Below are 16,836 nucleotides of genomic sequence, written 5' to 3' on the forward strand. Positions count from 1 at the left end.
TATGATTAACTCAAATCGAAAACAAAAAAATGTATTAATTATTCGGGAATCGGGGACCCTCAAGGATCCCCTATTATTATTCGGGGAGGAGATAGAGATTCTCTTAAGTAATTCTGACGGGGACGGGAAGGGGATGAGGACATACACAAAATATTGGGGATGGTTACGGGGAGATTGGTCCCCTCCCCTCCCCTCCCCATTGCCATCCCTAACTCCCTGACTAAATAATTTGGGAATATAAGGATGCAATAAGAATTGAGTGGTCTTTATTCCCATAGCTTTATTTTTTTCTCGCTTCATCCGTGCTCTATTCAATCTTTATGTGTCGCTTGTGTTATGTTCCTGCGTATCTAATTACTTTTAGATGCTAGTTGATATTTGACAATTTTGCAGGTTAAGGATATTAGATGGGACGCAGAACTTGGCAGTCAGAACATGGAATTACGGTTGGTTGAATACTTTGCAGAAGAGTTTAATAAACAAGTTGGTAATTGGGTGATGTGAGGAAATCTCCCAAGGCCATGGCTGAACTGAAGAAGCAAGTTAATTAAACAAAAATAATTCTTTGTACGAACACAATGGAACCAATATCAGTTAAATCTCTCCATGATGATAGGGGCTTCAGGTAGGTGGAGTTCAAGTTCAGATTTTACTGTTTGAGGTGTGTTTAATTTTATTATCAAAATTAATGTGTTCTTTAAATGGGTGAGGAACTGCAGAACATGACAAATAGAGTTTGTTGTGTGAGGGTGAGGAACTGCATATTCTCTTACGAGTGCTTTGTTCTTTAATATAGCACTATAAGACATCTTCTGATGAAAAATAGAGTCAATAAAATGACTCCAGACTGACTGAGCTGATACATTTTTTATTCCAATTCTTACAAGAGATTTTTTCTTTCTTTTTTTTTTTCAAGTTTACTAGTGGTACTTTCATTTGGTAAATTATTCTATATATATATATATACTCTAATCAATTATATTGGCTTATTTTACTTTTATTTTGAATCACGCTGCTGGTATATATAAAATTTATTTATTAATTTTGGTGAAAATTTTGTTCTGTTGCACACAGATAATAAACCCAAATACATTCACATGCATATATGGGGTTTGTTTTGTCTCTTAGGAGCAGCATTACCTGTCAAAAGCTCGAAGAGCTCTATGAACTTATGCATTCAGGGTTGAAAATGGACGAGATATATGCAGTGGAGTTCATTGGAGGAGCTACTGTAGTGCCAAAGTTGCAGGTTTGAACTATCTGCTTTGTTTTGGTAGTTAACCCGAGTATTAAATTCTTGAGGCATGTAAGGTAGTAGACTTTAGCCAATTCAAGAGTAGAATATAATATGTTTACTTGTTTTGATCTTAATCTTTAATCACTTAGCCTGAATAAGAAATAATTTTTTTATATTTGCTCTGCAATGATGTTATTCAGTGTTAATAGCTTTGTTACTCTTTTCCGCACAGATTCTTGATCTCAAAAGAACTTTTATTTTGAATATTCTGCATAAGGACAATCTCATTTAATACCATCAGTGATTTTTCATTTTTTTCTCTTTAGTTTTAATATGTTTGATAACTGTATGGCTAAGCAATCTATGCAATTTTATCTTGTCGTATGTTTGAGCTCATTTTTTGTTGCAATTCTGAATATTTGGTATGAATTATGTGATACCGGACAATACTGTTAACTTGTTAATTTCTTAATTTTAATATCTTGTCAAAGTCACTAATAGCATTTCATCATGCTATGAGTTAAACATGGAACAAATGACGACATGCAGTTGTGGAATGTGGTAGATCTCTGGAATTCTATGTCCTTATGCTTGCAGGGCAACACAATACATTAGTTAAAACATTAAAGACTATGATGTCCGCAGAAAATTATATGTCAACATATGCACCAGGCATGATGAAATTAGCCAAAGACAGTGCTTGGAAGTGGCAAGCAAGTGACAATTTGCTCTACCAATGACTTCAGATCTCAAACCTGTTTCAGGCAAGGCCAGCAATGACATCATGTTCAAAACAGTTTAGCCAGACACACCTGTTCACACCCCTCTACTACATATAACCTATAGGTACTTGTTTTCTTTACATTCTTTCTATACGATTGGCATTAGGCTTATCAAGTTCAATTCGGTATTTCACAAAACTTATACTAACTTATTCCTGATTATAGTGGACACAATTAACTAACTTTGGCAACTGTTCTGAAGAGGATGACTTCTTCAGGATGACATCAACTACCAGCGATGATACTATCTGTAAGCTGCTTCTGATATCTACTAAATATTACTGCTAAACTTAATATTGACAATTCGTTTGTGTGCAAGCCTGTGATAACCACTTGGATCGGATAAAGGACTGGGACATCAACAATTTTCCCCGAAACCAATAAGATATCATTGTAATGTTTAATTATACATGTATTGGTTTCTCTTTGGATGGTGCTCTATTGTGATTCTTTCCTCTATGACTCTTAAATAAGCAACGTATTGCCCTTTTGTTATGCAAAAGTATGGCGACTATGTATCAACCAGTGTATCCATTATATACACTAACTATGAATTACTAGAAATTTTATTACATTAATCATTTTTAGATAGCTTCTCATCTCAAACGAAATAAACTGTTTAGGGACACTTGACCCAACATGCTTGTGACCGACCTTAGAATAAATTTTTGTCACTCAATATAGACAACTTCTACGAGGTTAATATTTCTTCAAATTTCAACAAAATCATTGGCCACAGGAATACATACACATGTTTTCGTTGGCATGTTAAGTAGACGGGAACAACATGTGGGCTATGTACGCCATTACCTTAAACGAAGCAAAATTATCTTGTGTTTATCAAAGTTTGAAACTAATTATGTGCTTACAAAGAATGTATGAATAACGCATTATACTCATACACCAAACTTTAATCTGATGGAATCAAGTAATTCTGTGTTAATCAAAGTTTTTAGACTTACAAGATGAGGGTGAAGTTTATATAAAAGCAAATAACACTGAAATCTAATCATCCTATACAAACAAATATGATTTATTCAATTATAGCAAACAATTGTTTTATCGGAGTTAATTACATTATTGCTAAACTTGTATAAGCTTTCCTGTTTCAAACATATCTACTTAATTACATTATTCATCGACAATGTTACTTTGCCTGTGGAAGTTTCATTTTTTCATACCTTAATCACTATTTAATGCTTCGTTTTCCAATAGTTCTAATTCTTCAAATTTCGGTTTTATTCTTCCATAATTATAAATTGACATTGATTCGCACGACTCAAATTAAAGTGGTTAATTACTCTAAAAGTATAAATCTGGCAGTCAATAATTACATAAAAAAATTGCAAAAAAAAAAGTTGATAAGGAATAGTATAAATTTAAAATCCGCTAAGATTATGAGATCCATGCTTGATATTTAAATCATGGCCATAACATTTATATATATACACTTGTTTTAATATTATGTGACTTAGTTTTTAATTAACCACTCAATGAATAAAAATGAGAATTAAGTATATATTATGCCACAACTTTATTAGAGTGTTCCCACTATTATATTAGTAGTCAACATTAGGTCTAAAAAGGGCTAAACGAATGTTAAATTATGTTGAAGAGATCAAGGTAGGCTAGCATTTCAATGTTAGTTACACTTCAATTATTTTTTTGCTAATAATGGTTGGGTTTTATGCTTTGGTTGAATTAAATAATTAGCTCTTGATTGCGGTCTATACACGCAGGTCGACGATGCTTCCTAGGCCAAGAAATAATTACGGCAACTGTTGACCGAATTCATTAATTGATTGGACTATGAACTCATAATTCAAGAAACATATTATAAATCAGACGCTGATTTCAGAGATTCATTGATCTAAGAACATACATACAAAATATAGCCTGTGACAAAGAAACAAGTCCGTAATGAAGCATCAAGCTAAACATATTTTATATGATTATCGTTTTGGTGATTTGACAATTTGGTTATTGATTTTGTTTAGGCATGACTGTATGAGAAAATCAACGCAACTGTTGAATTGACGATATTCAATTGTCTATTTCCTATAATTCTTTTCGAGTGTACCGTAAAACTGTTTGAAAAGAAATAGAGATAAATCTTCGGCATTTAATAGCGTGGGGGGGAATTTTTTGGAAATGAGCATGGTTTTTACGCAGAAGATGACACGAACAAGTCGTCGGCATAGGCCCATACTTTGTTGTCGTTTAAAAGTGATGTATGTGATTTCAAAGATCGACACGTCGTTTGCAAAATTGCCAAATGCCGCGTACGTGACTCGCTGTCTATACATCAAGTTCAAGACTGTGAATTGTTTTCTTGTTGATAATGAGAAATAATCCAAATGGGTAGATAAAAAATTTCCAATCAACGAGCAATATACGGCAAAGAGAACCATTTATAAATATATGGAACTTAATGAAAGAAAGGAATCCAATCACTCCAAAATCTTACATCTCCTTCAACAGATTGAAAAGCAAGTGTGAACGAACGAACCAAGCAAAAACAAAATTATTTCACTTTGGCACTCTAGCCAAGCTTGACCGAAATAAAAAAGGCGAGCGTTTTATTGCACAGAATGGCTCATTCCTCGTGTCATGTGGGCCTGACGAGGCAGCTGCGTGCACCACGCATCATGTCTCTGCCTCTCCGCGGATCAAAAGCAAACAGCATCAAAAAGCACTTTCAAACAAAAACCAGAATTGTCTAGTCTAAAAACTTTGCAGAGATAAAATTATTGTATAATCAAAATGGTAGTTGTAAGTAACGTACACTGATCAATCATATAAAAAGCTTTTGAAATTAAGCCGTAAGAGTGTGTGATGAGACTGATTATTAATTATTGGAGTGTTCCCACTACTCATATTAGTAAATAAAACACTCATTTTATTTAATAAATTTTAGTAAACAAAACACTCATTTTATTTAATAAATTTGTAAAAGTATAATATAAGAAAATTTAAAATAAAGAAGAGAAAAAAAAAATCTCTTCTTATTAACTACACTTCTTTATAAAATTCACTCTAAATTTACACTAAATTTCTCTAGGAAATTCACCTCTAAAATTCTACACACGGAATTGTCAAATCTCTTGCCTTTATATAGGCAAATTCTAGGTTGATCAAGTGTGGGCATTTACATGATATTTTTGGTGAACTTGCAACCACAACCTTTAAATGACCTTTGATAATACAAATACAATTCAAGGGGTCCAAAATTGCAAGTATTGTCATGCATTATAAAACGGTTGATTCAACATAATCAATGGCTATAATGAAATCAAATCGGGATCCTCCATTGGAATTTTTTTTTTTTTTTAATTCAAAGTGGTTGAACCACCAAAATTGATGAGTATTAAATCTAGTGTAAAGAGGTACATGTAAGCTTAGACACAAGGCATGATACCCAGCCTCTTAAAATTAATATTAAATAAAACGGCTACCTATTCTTCCAAAAGTTAAAATCATAATTTTTACTTTTATTTAATTAATGTATACTTTCTAGTATTAATCATTGATGAACAATTTTTTATTTCATCACCGTCAAGATTGCTTTTATCTTATACAAATTTGTTTTAAACCTTTAAATAGTTTCTAACGACTGTATAATTTTATCTGTCCTTATTTTTACCTCTTCTTAACTGACTTCACCAATATATTTTTAAGGCCACTGCTATGTTACGTTGAGTGTAACATACACACACTCACAGCAACAATAAAATGACGAGATTTGTTACTGTTGATGTGAGTATGTGTATGTTACACTCAACGTAACATAGGGTTACCCGATTTTTAAAAGAAACGTGGCCATCTGTTACTCCTTGGATCACTTGCTTTTAAATCAAATAATTACATGAGATAAAGACAAAACGCACACTATAGTGTTACAGTTACCACATAGACATGGCTGTAGAGGCGCAAAAAAAATCTATTTGTTTAGTCACTGTACCCTTTTTCATTCATTTCGTCCGCTTCCAAATCCTCGGGGAAATTTACGAAAAATAAAAATGATTTTAAGAAATTTCGTCCACTTCCAACTTCAAATAAAATAAATAAATAATATCCGGTAATGGTATGACAATTACTTCGGAGAAAACACTGCCCACCAATTTTCTTCTCGGGCAGCGCCTTTGTCACATTCGAGTCAATTAAAATCGTATTGAAACTCTTTTTTTAATTATATTTTTATTTAATATTAAAAATATTATTTTTTAAATAATATTCTTTTTATTTATGATTTTTTTTAATTTCTAATAGTTTTCTCACTCTTTTCGACTTAATATTTATATTCCTCTCTTAAATTTTTTTTTACTATTTAATTTCTAAAGAAAAAAATTTAAAAAAAATCAAAAAAAAAACTTTATACTTAAAAAATAATGAATATTTTATGGGTTTAATATAATTTTATCCTCCCTATAAATTTTGGGTTTATTGAGTTAGCAATTAATTTGAGAATCCTTAAAAAATTAGTTGTAAAGGGATAAAATTTTATTTAGTTTATTTTTTCCTACGTTGTATCTTAATTAAGTTGTTATATTTATTATAAGAATTTTGTTTTGGCTTAGAGGATTACTTCTTAAATTTAAATTATTTTAGTGATAACAAAAAAATTTATATCGTGCAAATAAAATAAAATTCAAAAGAGAAAGAAAATGTAAATAATTTTATTTTATTTAAATTTATTCTTAAATATAATTGTAATATAATAAAATTTTTATGAAATTAATGAAGGAGTATCAATAGTCGAACTCATTATATTTTTTGTAATAAACTATTTTTTTTTTAAAGAAGAAATGCTTTCATTAAAGCAATTGGGTGAATACATTTATGATTTGTAGGGGAAAAGGTCCCCTCCAGACACAATCATCACTGCATGCTAATGCTGTATTGGCTATAGCATGTGCCATTGCATTACGTTCCCTTGGAATGTGCTGGATTACAATCATACTCTCTCCCTCAATTTTGCTTTGGATATCTTCAATGCTCCAAAAAAAATCTCTGTTCTACTGCTCCTCTTACGCAGCACCAAATCAACCACCACTTTTGAATCCGATTCGACAGTCAAAGGGGTCCATCCTGCATCTTTGGCCACCTCGATTCCCAGGTTAATAGTGAAACAAACAATTTGTAAAAGTATAATACAAGAAAATTAGCCACTATGCCTTTACTCATCACATTCGCTTAAAAAATTAACCACTCATATTAGTAAATAAAATATTTATTTTATTTAATAAATTTATAAAAATATAATATAAGAAAATTTAAAATAAAGAAGAAGAGAAAAAAAAGAAATCTCTTCTTATTAACTACACTTCTCCATAAAATTCACTCTAGATTTACTCTAAAATTCTCTAGGAAACTCACCTCTAAAATTCTACACATCGAATCATCAAATCTCTTGCCTCTATATAGGTAAATTCTAGGTTGATCAAATGTGGGCATTTACATTATATTTTTGGTGAACTTGCAACCACAACCTTTAAATGGCCTTTGATAATACAAATACAATCCAAGGGTCTAAAATTACAAGTATTGTCATGCATTATAAAATAGTTGATTCAACATAATGAATGACTACAATGAAGTCAAATCGGGATCCTTCATTGAATTTTTTTTTTTAATTCAAGGTGATTAAACCACTAAATTGCTAAGTATTAAATTTAGTGTAAAGAGGTGCATGTGAGCTTAGACTCACGGCACGATGAAACAGTTATCAATTCTTCCAAACGTTAAAATTATAATTTTTACACTAATGGTAATCATTGATGAATAATTTTGTATTTCATCACCGTCTAAATTGCATTTATCTTACACAAATATGTCTCAAACCTTTAAATAGATTCTAACCACTATATAATTTTTTCTGTCCTTTATTTTAACAGAAACGTGGCCATCTATTGCTCGTTGGATCATTTACTTTTAAATCCAATAATAACCTGAGATAAAAGACAAAACGCGTACTATAGTGTCACAGATGCAACACATACGTGGCCGTAGGAGGCACAGAAAAATCGATTTGCTTTGTCACTGTACGCTTTTTCATTTGTTTTGTCCACTTTCACATCCTCGAGAGAAACAACACAAATAAAAAAGATTTTAAGAAAATTTGATGCTTTGTTCGCCGAATCTCTCCACTTTTAAATAAAGTGATTGTCGTGATCCTGAATTGATCATGTGATGCCGAGCGCATCTCATAAAGAATTTATGAACCTCAAATAAATAAATAAATAATATCTGACAATGGCATGACACTTACTCTGGAGTGAACACCGGCCCACTATATTACATTTTCTGTAACAAACAATTGAAGAATATGTTTCGGCCGACATTCATAATTTTCTCCATATGTTTTAAAGCCAACCCCCTCCTTTATGGACTCCACTTTTAAGGGGAAATTTATAAAAATAACCATTAATATTTTATTATTTTCGTAATTAATCCTCTTAATTTTTTTCTATCAACATTAGCTAAACACAAGCCTTTCTTCCCAAATTACCCTTCTTTACAGAACAAAACCAACATTGTTTCTCCCATCTCGCCAAACCAAAAGCAGATTTTCATTCTTGAATCATCAGCCAACGGCGACCGCAAAAGACAACTGTGAAAGTGATATCCGATCATAATCTATCCAGATTCAACACAAATCGACATCACTTACTGGTATGAATTATTTTTTGAACTTACTGAACTCAGTCGGGTGAATCTGAATCTGGCGACAGGCTGCCTGTCGCAGCAAAACTTGGTGCGACAGGCACCTGTCCCACCAAACCTTGGTGCGACAGGCAGCCTGTCGCACCCACTCTTGGAGATTTATTAAAATTGTATTATTTTAATTAGGACTGAAATAAATTTTTTTTTTTAATTTCAGGCTTAATGGATTCAGTTGTACTTGAATTGTGTTACGATGGTTGGTGGGAGACATTAGAGAATGACTGTATGGAGTACGTGAATGGTAAAAATCGAGCTTTTTTGGTTGGAAAAAATTACCTGTTTGATCAGTTATTGGCAAGAGTATACGAGGTGTTAAAAATAAATCCTAATGACTATAGTATCACAATGAAGACAACTTTGAGGTCTAGTAACACATTATATCGTATATGTGCAATGCCCATGGATATATGTGATGATGAAATGGTGAGGGTTGTGTTGCATATGGCATCTGACGTAGCTAATTTTGGATGCATTCCTATATTCGTGACCACATCACCTCGAGTTCCGAGCGAAGGTATTGAGCCACATGTCGATACAGAAACTTCGTTTAGAGCAAATATGTCTGGCCCCGATAATGATGAAGAGGTGTTGCCAAGGACAATATCGCTGCAGCAATATTACTCTCCAATCCACGACAATTATGACAACATTGATGATAATGGCGTTACGTTACAGGATGTTGGAGCAACGGTATTTCCAATAACAACGTCGTTGGAGCAACAATATTTTCCGTATCACAACAATGATTTTCGGGACAATGATGATTTTCATAATGAGACAGAGGGGGATAATGTTTGTGCAGAACCTTCTAATAATACAAGGCGGGGCACTCGTTTCAATAATGATGGTGATGATGGAGGAGCCGGTCCTTCGAATGTTCCGTCGTTTCAGGATGAGGATGAGTGTGAAGACAATACTCCTGTGAATAACAGAGGCAATAGACCTATTCCTTCTATGGTTCGATCGAGAAGGAGAATTGACCCCCTTACAAGTCTTGCTCCAACTTTACCTTCGAACATGGTTGCTCCAAGCTTTGTTAGCAGTTGTGACTCAGATGATATCAGCGTGGGTAAGCTATTTGCTGAGAAGAATGAGCTTATATTACAACTACGCAAGGTGGCCTTTAGAGATAAGTTTGATTTCAAGATTGCACGGTCTACTACGACACGTTTCGAGGCTCACTGTTGTTCAGAATCATGTAAATGGCGTATTCGAGCAACTAGAAGTTCGAACGAGCAACATGTTCCTTGGGTGGTGAAGAGAATTGATAATGTACACACTTGTCATAATGAGGTATTGGTTGATGGACGTCATCAAGTAAGGAGCCGGGTTGTCGGTCATATTATCGCAGAAAAATATATTCAAGATAAGAGGATTTATACTCCCAATGACATAAGAGCAGATATGCAACAGGAATACGGTGTTCAGTTAACATACCAGCAGGCATATAGGGCGAGAGAAGTTGGTCTTGAAATAGTACGCGGCAACCCTGCAGAGTCATACAATTTGCTCCCTAAATACTCTCACGTACTAACTACAGCGAATGAGGGTACAGTCACTCACCTCGAGCATGATGGAGATGGTAATTTCTTATACTATTTTGTAGTACTCGGATCTTCCATCAAGGGGTTTATGCAGTACATTCGGCCTGTCATTGCTGTAGATGGTACTCATCTGAAGGGATTATATCGTGGAAGCATGTTCGTGGCAACATGTCTTGATGGTAACAATCAATTGTATCCGTTAGCCATTGGGATCATGGATTCAGAAAATAATGATGCTTGGGAATGGTTTATGATGAAGTTACATGGAGTGATTGGTGATAGACCTGAGTTGGTAATTATCTCTGATCGATGCACTGCCATAAGGAGAGCCGTTCTTAAAGTATTTCACAATGCAACTCATGGCGTTTGTTTTTACCACGTCAAAGGTAACATTAAGTCACAATTTAGAATGTCCAAAGCTCTTTGGGATGAATTTGAACCTGCCTTTATTAATGCAGCAAAAGCATATGGCCACGAGGAATTTAAGAGACAACTTGAAGGGTTGTGGATGATCCACTCGGGTGCGGCTGATTACCTAGAAAATAATGTCGGTACGTGTAATTGGGCAAGGTCTCAGTTTCAAGGTAGGAGGTACAACATTCTTACCACCAACATCGCGGAGAGTGTTAATGCTTTCATGAGGGAACCTCGAAAATTTCCTGTTACTCATCTTGTTGATCACTTCAGGAAAACATTGCAGCAATGGTTTTATGATAGAAAAATTATGGCTGAATCAATGACTACTCGGCTAACAACATGGGCGGATGAAATAGTCACTGAGAGGAGAACTATAGCTGAAAGAATGATAGTTCGGCCGGTGTCTCCGCATCGCTTTCAAGTTATAGGCGGTGGGCTTAAAGAAGGGTTGGTTGACTTGCAAAAGAGAACTTGCTCCTGCAGAGTGTTTCAGCTTGATCAGCTTGTGTGTGCTCATGCAATTGCGGCGTGTCTAACACACCGGGTGGATTTTATTAACCTTTGCTCGGACTTTTACACTACAGAATCGTTGGCGATGGCTTATGCACAACCAGTGGAGCCAGTTGGTGATGTGGCTGATTGGGAAGTTCCAGATGAAATTCAGGAGCTGCAGGTATACCCACCAGTTGAGGCACCGCCACCTGGACGTCGTAAAGAGCGCAGAATACCCTCGGCTGGCGAGGACATTGACCGGCGGACTGTAAGATGCGGCCGGTGTCATGAACTTGGCCATAATCGTAAGCGATGTAAGAATCCTATTGCGTGGACTCGAAGTTAGTTGTATTTTGTGTGTTATTCGTTGGTTAAAACTATTATTGTTTTTGTGTTACGTTGGTTAAAACTGTTATTGTTTTTTGTATTTCGTTGGTTAAATTTTTTATTATTCATAAAACTTTATTTTATTTTAAAGTTCAAAATGTGAGGCATTAAAATTATATAAAATTAAGTGTGGAAATAAAAAAAAATGTAAATTTCAACATTGAAATTACTACATAGGTCTACAATATAATATCGTCATTAAATATATCAACCGCAATCTTCTTTCTAAAGTACTCGACATGACTAGCGTTAAACTCCAACCTAAGCCCGAACATTAAATACATCGTAACCATCAATACAAAAACACCGCAATCGCCAGTGCCTCTTTCTTGTTGCGGCGCGCTCTTAACTGCGATAACTTTCCACGGGTCTTCACTCCGCAACTCAGGTCGTATATTGTAGAAGCCAACATATTCCAACCATCGAGGGAATATAACTTCAAGTGGCTTGAATTTCAACTTGTACCTTTTGTCGTCGCGAAATGTGAGTAATGAGTCATAAATCCAGACTTTATTTTTCCGAAAGTCAACTCGTGCTAGTACCCAATGCGCGCCGTCCAAGTTAACAGGGATGAGTAACTGCATATACAAATTAAAAAACATGTTCGTTATATATGAAATTGAAATACAACAAAGAAAAAACAACTCCTCGAATATTTTCAGTATAGAACATGTGAAATGTAATAAAATACATACCATATCGACATCCGTCATTGATTTTGACATTGTGTTCTGTCGCCCACAAAGATAACTATTCAAGCGGTCGTCGAATACCATTGAATCGACTGCACAATTCCCGTTATTCCATAACTGATTCAAGAACACCTAGTACATAGATAACCAAGAAATGCATAAATTAATAAAACTTAAAGGCAATAATTAAAGAAATTAAATAGTATTTATAAGTTTTGTCGGCACGTTACCCAAAAAAATGTGTCCGTATGTGTGACACGTTGGAGTAAGGCATTTGGATACTGCCGTTGTTTCTCGCTAATCAAGCGGAGATACTCGTGAATATGCTGTAGAGAAACATAAATATTACGATTTTAAAAAAAAATTATACACAAATCCACAACAGTATACACCACGAGGAAAATATAAATACCTCATCGCCTAGCCATCCCATCGAAGCTGTCCCCAAAATTATTTGAAAGAATGACCGCGGGTGCTGGACGTTCCGGCGGACTCTGATATCACCAGTGAACCATCGATCAAACTCAGCAAACAAACTAGAGTCCTCCAATCCTCTCAGTGGATTTACATCCACACTCGTACTCATGTCAATCGCATGCTCCATGATTTGGGGTCGAGGTAACCTCCGGACGTTCTGTCCTCGCCTGACCGGAGGAATCATGTAAGGACTGTTATAAACATACGACGGTATGTACGCGCGGCCGAACTTACTAACGCCCGGAGGCACCTCTGTGAACACCTGCACAGACTCCCCACTAACATCCCCGTAGAAACTAACCAATGACGTGGGCGTAGACAAATTTTCATTGCCCACGTCAGTATACACTCCATAGTCATCCGGGGCCTGTACAATCGCCAAAAAGAACATATTAAATAATCATCAAATTAAAAGTTAAACGAACATAATTATTTAATTTAAATTAGCTTACTGCATACGAGCGTGCAGTGGGAGAATCCTTATTTGGACGTTTAGAAAATGTGTCGATGAAGCCAACAACGGTTTCTTTAAAATCTTTTAATTCTGACTTTATTTCATACACGTTACGATCAATCTTATCCAGCCGTCGTCGTACGTAATCATTAAACTGCTTTGTCCTCGACTAATACAAAAGAAAAAAATAAAACTTTAGAATAACAATAAAAAAATAATAACAACCAAAGTGAAAAATATCGTATATTATTTATAACCTCAGAATCCCGTGCGTCATCAGAGTTGTCTGTTTGCTGCGGGTGGTCATCAACAGCCACCTCATCCTCAAAAGTGTCATGACGCTGCTCAAAAGTGTCATGACGCTGCTCTGGTATTGGGTTTGGTATGTCGTCATGATCGTCATGCTCGTCCGATTGTCTTGTAACCGACGGCGCGTTGATTGAGGGTTGGTGCTGTATAAAGTATCATTTAAAATTACTAAATGAAAAGTCAAAAATTTCGATAAAAAAAAATTTTGTACTTACAGTATACCGACCTTATGAACCCAGTCTGGAATGCTTGGCAAGTAATCCTTCACAGAGAGCCAATATTTTCTGCTACTCTCCTTTGAATTTGGCTCAAGAGTTTGTAAAACGTCCGTCTGCCATAAATTTAATTGAAAAATTTAAGTAAGTATACCCAACTTAAATTTAGTAAAGTTAAAAAAATAAGTAATACATATTACTTACAAGACGAGATTCGTCGTTGAAAAACGAATAAACCTCCGCAAAGTTGATTCTCGAAGACGCCATAGGCTTCCATTGCAGAATGCGGGGAATCTTACTCTTCGTTTTGACGACCCATGTTGATGGTAACCCTCCGATTGCTTCATAAATCCAAGCCTACAACAACCAAAGTGAAAAATTAAATAAAACAACTATCAAATATTTAATACTATAAAACTTATTAATAAACAAAAAAAGCACCTGCACCCCAGACATAAATCCGTAAAGATTGTATTTTTCAATATTATGATCTGGATTTTTCAACCGAGTCTTCTTAAATTTCTCGTCTTTTTCGAACAGTGCATTGTCAAGACTCTCGTAAATCATTTCCCACGACAATAGACCTCATGGACGCTTTCGGAAGTACTGAATATCATCAACTTGGTCAAGCCAATCGAAATTAATTTGACAGTGATTTTTTCTTGCATTTAGTACTCTGTCCGCAAAATAAAACAGCGCAATCTTTAATGCGTCCATATCGTCTATTTCCTCGAAATTCAACTCCTTAAATACGGCATCAAATTGCTTCACATTAATCTTACGATGCACACCACCAAAATACGTATTCCGTAGCCTCTGCTCCATTTCATCATTTTTTTCATTGGTATCAACACCAAATGAAAGTCCAGTAACCAAGCACCATTCGACAATTGACAGGCGAATCAAATGCTTACCAATTTGAAACCATAACTGATCCTCACGGCTATCTTCTTCATGGGCCACTTGATGCAGTAAAAGATTATGCAAAATTACCCCACTAAATGGAAAACTTCGACACTCCAAGAAATGCCCAAATATATCCTTTTTGAACATACTCTACTGCCGCTTTGTTAATTTTTCCTCGATAGCTTTTACGACCGAAGATAACATACACATGCTCGAAATTCGACCAGGAAAGTGATCAGCATAACGAAAATACATCTTGCCTACTTCAATATCCGGTGATTCTGATTTCGCCATGTATCTGTAATATTTATAAAATTATTACATTATATTTACAGAAATAAAAAATTTACTCGTAAAAAAAAAAACTCTAATTTTCTGGTGCGACAGGCGCCTGTCGCTCCAAAAAACTGGTGCGACAGGCCCTCTCGCACAAACGCTGATGCGACAGGCGAGCGCCTGTCGCACCACAGCTGGTGCAACAGCAGGCGCTGTCGCACCAAATCTGGTGCGTGAGGCTTGCTGTCGCACCAGATTTGGTGCGACCGCAGGCCGCGCATGGGCGCGCGCTGCTGCCTAGCGATGGGCGCCGGCGCGCGCCCTGCCCCCCTCCCTTCCCACCCCCAAAATTAAGCGCAATCACTCCAAAATCAAAAACAGTACTCCCAAACACCACCAACCACCACAAACATCATCACCACCATTATCAATCTCAAGCTATAACTATTATTATTCTAAAATCTCATTTTAAATTAATGAAAATAAGAAAAATGACTAACCTAGGTTTTGTTGAAGGTTGTGGATCGTAGATCGGATGCCGGTGAGAGATGGAGCTGCCGCCGACGAGGGTTGATGTCGCCGCCGATGATGGGAGTTGGATCGGTTTGGGAGAGATGAGAGAAAGGGAGTGTTGGGGAAGAGATGAGGGAGGGGTATTTTGGACTCAAATGTTGTTTAATGGCTAATGTTGATAGAAATATTTTTGGGGGGTTAAGATGAAAAAAAGCAAAATTTTTTTGATTATTAGTGTAAATTTCCCACTTTTAAGAAGGATGTTACCCACCAACACCAAGTAAACCAAAAAAAAAAAAAAAAAAAAACTCTTTTCCGCCTCTGCTTTCATTCTCAATCTCTTTGTCACTTCGTTTTTCCTTTTCTCCATATATGATATTTAATAACTATTAAATGCTTGTTTCGAAGGGTTTGCCTACGTTACAACGGTGATACCGGAACATTTCTTTTATCTATTGTGGCAGCTCTACTGTAAATTTTAATAAAGACCTTTCCACTCTTTTTTATTTAAACTTTGTTTCATTAGTATTAACCCAGTTTTCACCTACATCCATAGACACATTTCAATCAGCACCTTACATATTTAATATTATTTTTATTCTATTTTGCACCTGTATCATAATACCCCTCTTTATTATTCTGAAATTGAATAATAGTCATGTTTAATTTAGAACCTTACACTCTTTTTTTTAAAAAAAATTATTAGGATATTTTTTTAAATATACTATCAAATTTCATGCAACACTTTACACTCTTTTTATTATAAATTTTTTAATAAATATTATCTAATAGTACTTTTTACTTACATGTATAATGAATTATGTAATCCCAATAGTTCAAAAAGTATTATAATTTTTATTACTCTTATTTTTATCATGTTATTTATTTCAAGTATTCTTATTTTATGGGTGCATTCGGTGCGTCATTATTTATTGTATTAAGTTGTATTGCATTATTTTCTATTACATTAGGCTGTTTTAAACTATAATTTAGTAAAAAAAAATTATCTTTCATGTATAGGAATAAATTTTTTTAATAATATAATGTCAGTCCATGCTACATAAAATTAATTCAATACCTATTTGGAGACGATGAATTATTATTTACAACAGCAAATCAAATGGTTAAATAACAATGATAAAAATAAAAGTATGAAAAATTATAATATTTTTATAATGGAACTATTTGAATTACATAATTTATTGTGAATCTCAGAAAACAGTACCGTAATATTTATAAAAAAAACTTAAAATAAAAAGAGTGTCAAGTGTTAAATGAAATTTGAGAGTGAATGTAAAAAAAACTAATATTTTTAAAAAATATAATTAAAAAGGAGTGTAAGTTTTTAAATTAAACATGCTAATTATTCAATTTCAAAATAGTAAAGAGGTCCATAAAAAAAAAAAAGTTAA

The 16,836-nt window shown here is 34.6% G+C and overlaps 3 protein-coding genes and 1 long non-coding RNA gene across 16 annotated transcripts; 2 read left to right on the forward strand and 2 right to left on the reverse strand.

The window, feature by feature from the left end:
- The first annotated feature begins 157 nt into the window (after nt 1-157).
- Nucleotides 158-2,610, forward strand: LOC127903673 (heat shock 70 kDa protein 17-like). Of its 13 annotated transcripts, XM_052444053.1 has the most exons (5): nt 158-262; nt 394-625; nt 1,129-1,249; nt 2,185-2,269; nt 2,339-2,610. In XM_052444053.1, the coding sequence occupies exons 2-5, from the start codon at nt 579-581 to the stop codon at nt 2,401-2,403; spliced, it is 318 nt and encodes a 105-aa protein (XP_052300013.1). In that variant the 5' UTR covers nt 158-262; nt 394-578; the 3' UTR covers nt 2,404-2,610. The 13 variants fall into 13 exon arrangements, 2 of the variants coding, with proteins under 2 accessions (XP_052300013.1, XP_052300014.1); XR_008056394.1 differs by lacking the exon at nt 158-262 and adding an exon at nt 1,835-2,083 and having other exon boundaries at nt 269-625; nt 1,075-1,249; nt 2,185-2,610; XR_008056396.1 differs by lacking the exon at nt 158-262 and adding an exon at nt 1,883-2,083 and having other exon boundaries at nt 269-625; nt 1,075-1,249; nt 2,185-2,610.
- Nucleotides 2,611-9,162: 6,552 nt separating this feature from the next.
- LOC127898784 (uncharacterized) lies at nt 9,163-11,541 on the forward strand. The gene has a single exon (XM_052431272.1). The coding sequence runs from the start codon at nt 9,163-9,165 to the stop codon at nt 11,539-11,541; it is 2,379 nt and encodes a 792-aa protein (XP_052287232.1).
- Nucleotides 11,542-11,720: 179 nt separating this feature from the next.
- LOC127903672 (ubiquitin-like-specific protease ESD4) lies at nt 11,721-13,644 on the reverse strand. Its single transcript, XM_052444052.1, has 6 exons — nt 13,463-13,644; nt 13,204-13,374; nt 12,687-13,118; nt 12,505-12,600; nt 12,278-12,406; nt 11,721-12,160 (listed from the first exon to the last, which is right to left on the reverse strand). Exons 3-6 carry the CDS (start codon nt 12,933-12,935, stop codon nt 11,762-11,764), a joined length of 873 nt encoding a protein of 290 aa, XP_052300012.1. The 5' UTR covers nt 12,936-13,118; nt 13,204-13,374; nt 13,463-13,644; the 3' UTR covers nt 11,721-11,761.
- A 96-nt stretch (nt 13,645-13,740) lies between these two features.
- Nucleotides 13,741-15,644, reverse strand: LOC127903674 (uncharacterized). Its single transcript, XR_008056411.1, has 3 exons — nt 15,412-15,644; nt 13,934-14,933; nt 13,741-13,845 (listed from the first exon to the last, which is right to left on the reverse strand). It is a non-coding gene; the product is annotated as an uncharacterized LOC127903674 (long non-coding RNA).
- Between the last annotated feature and the right edge of the window lie 1,192 nt (nt 15,645-16,836).

This window comes from Citrus sinensis, chromosome 7, assembly GCF_022201045.2.
Source record: "Citrus sinensis cultivar Valencia sweet orange chromosome 7, DVS_A1.0, whole genome shotgun sequence".
NCBI lineage: Eukaryota > Viridiplantae > Streptophyta > Magnoliopsida > Sapindales > Rutaceae > Citrus > Citrus sinensis.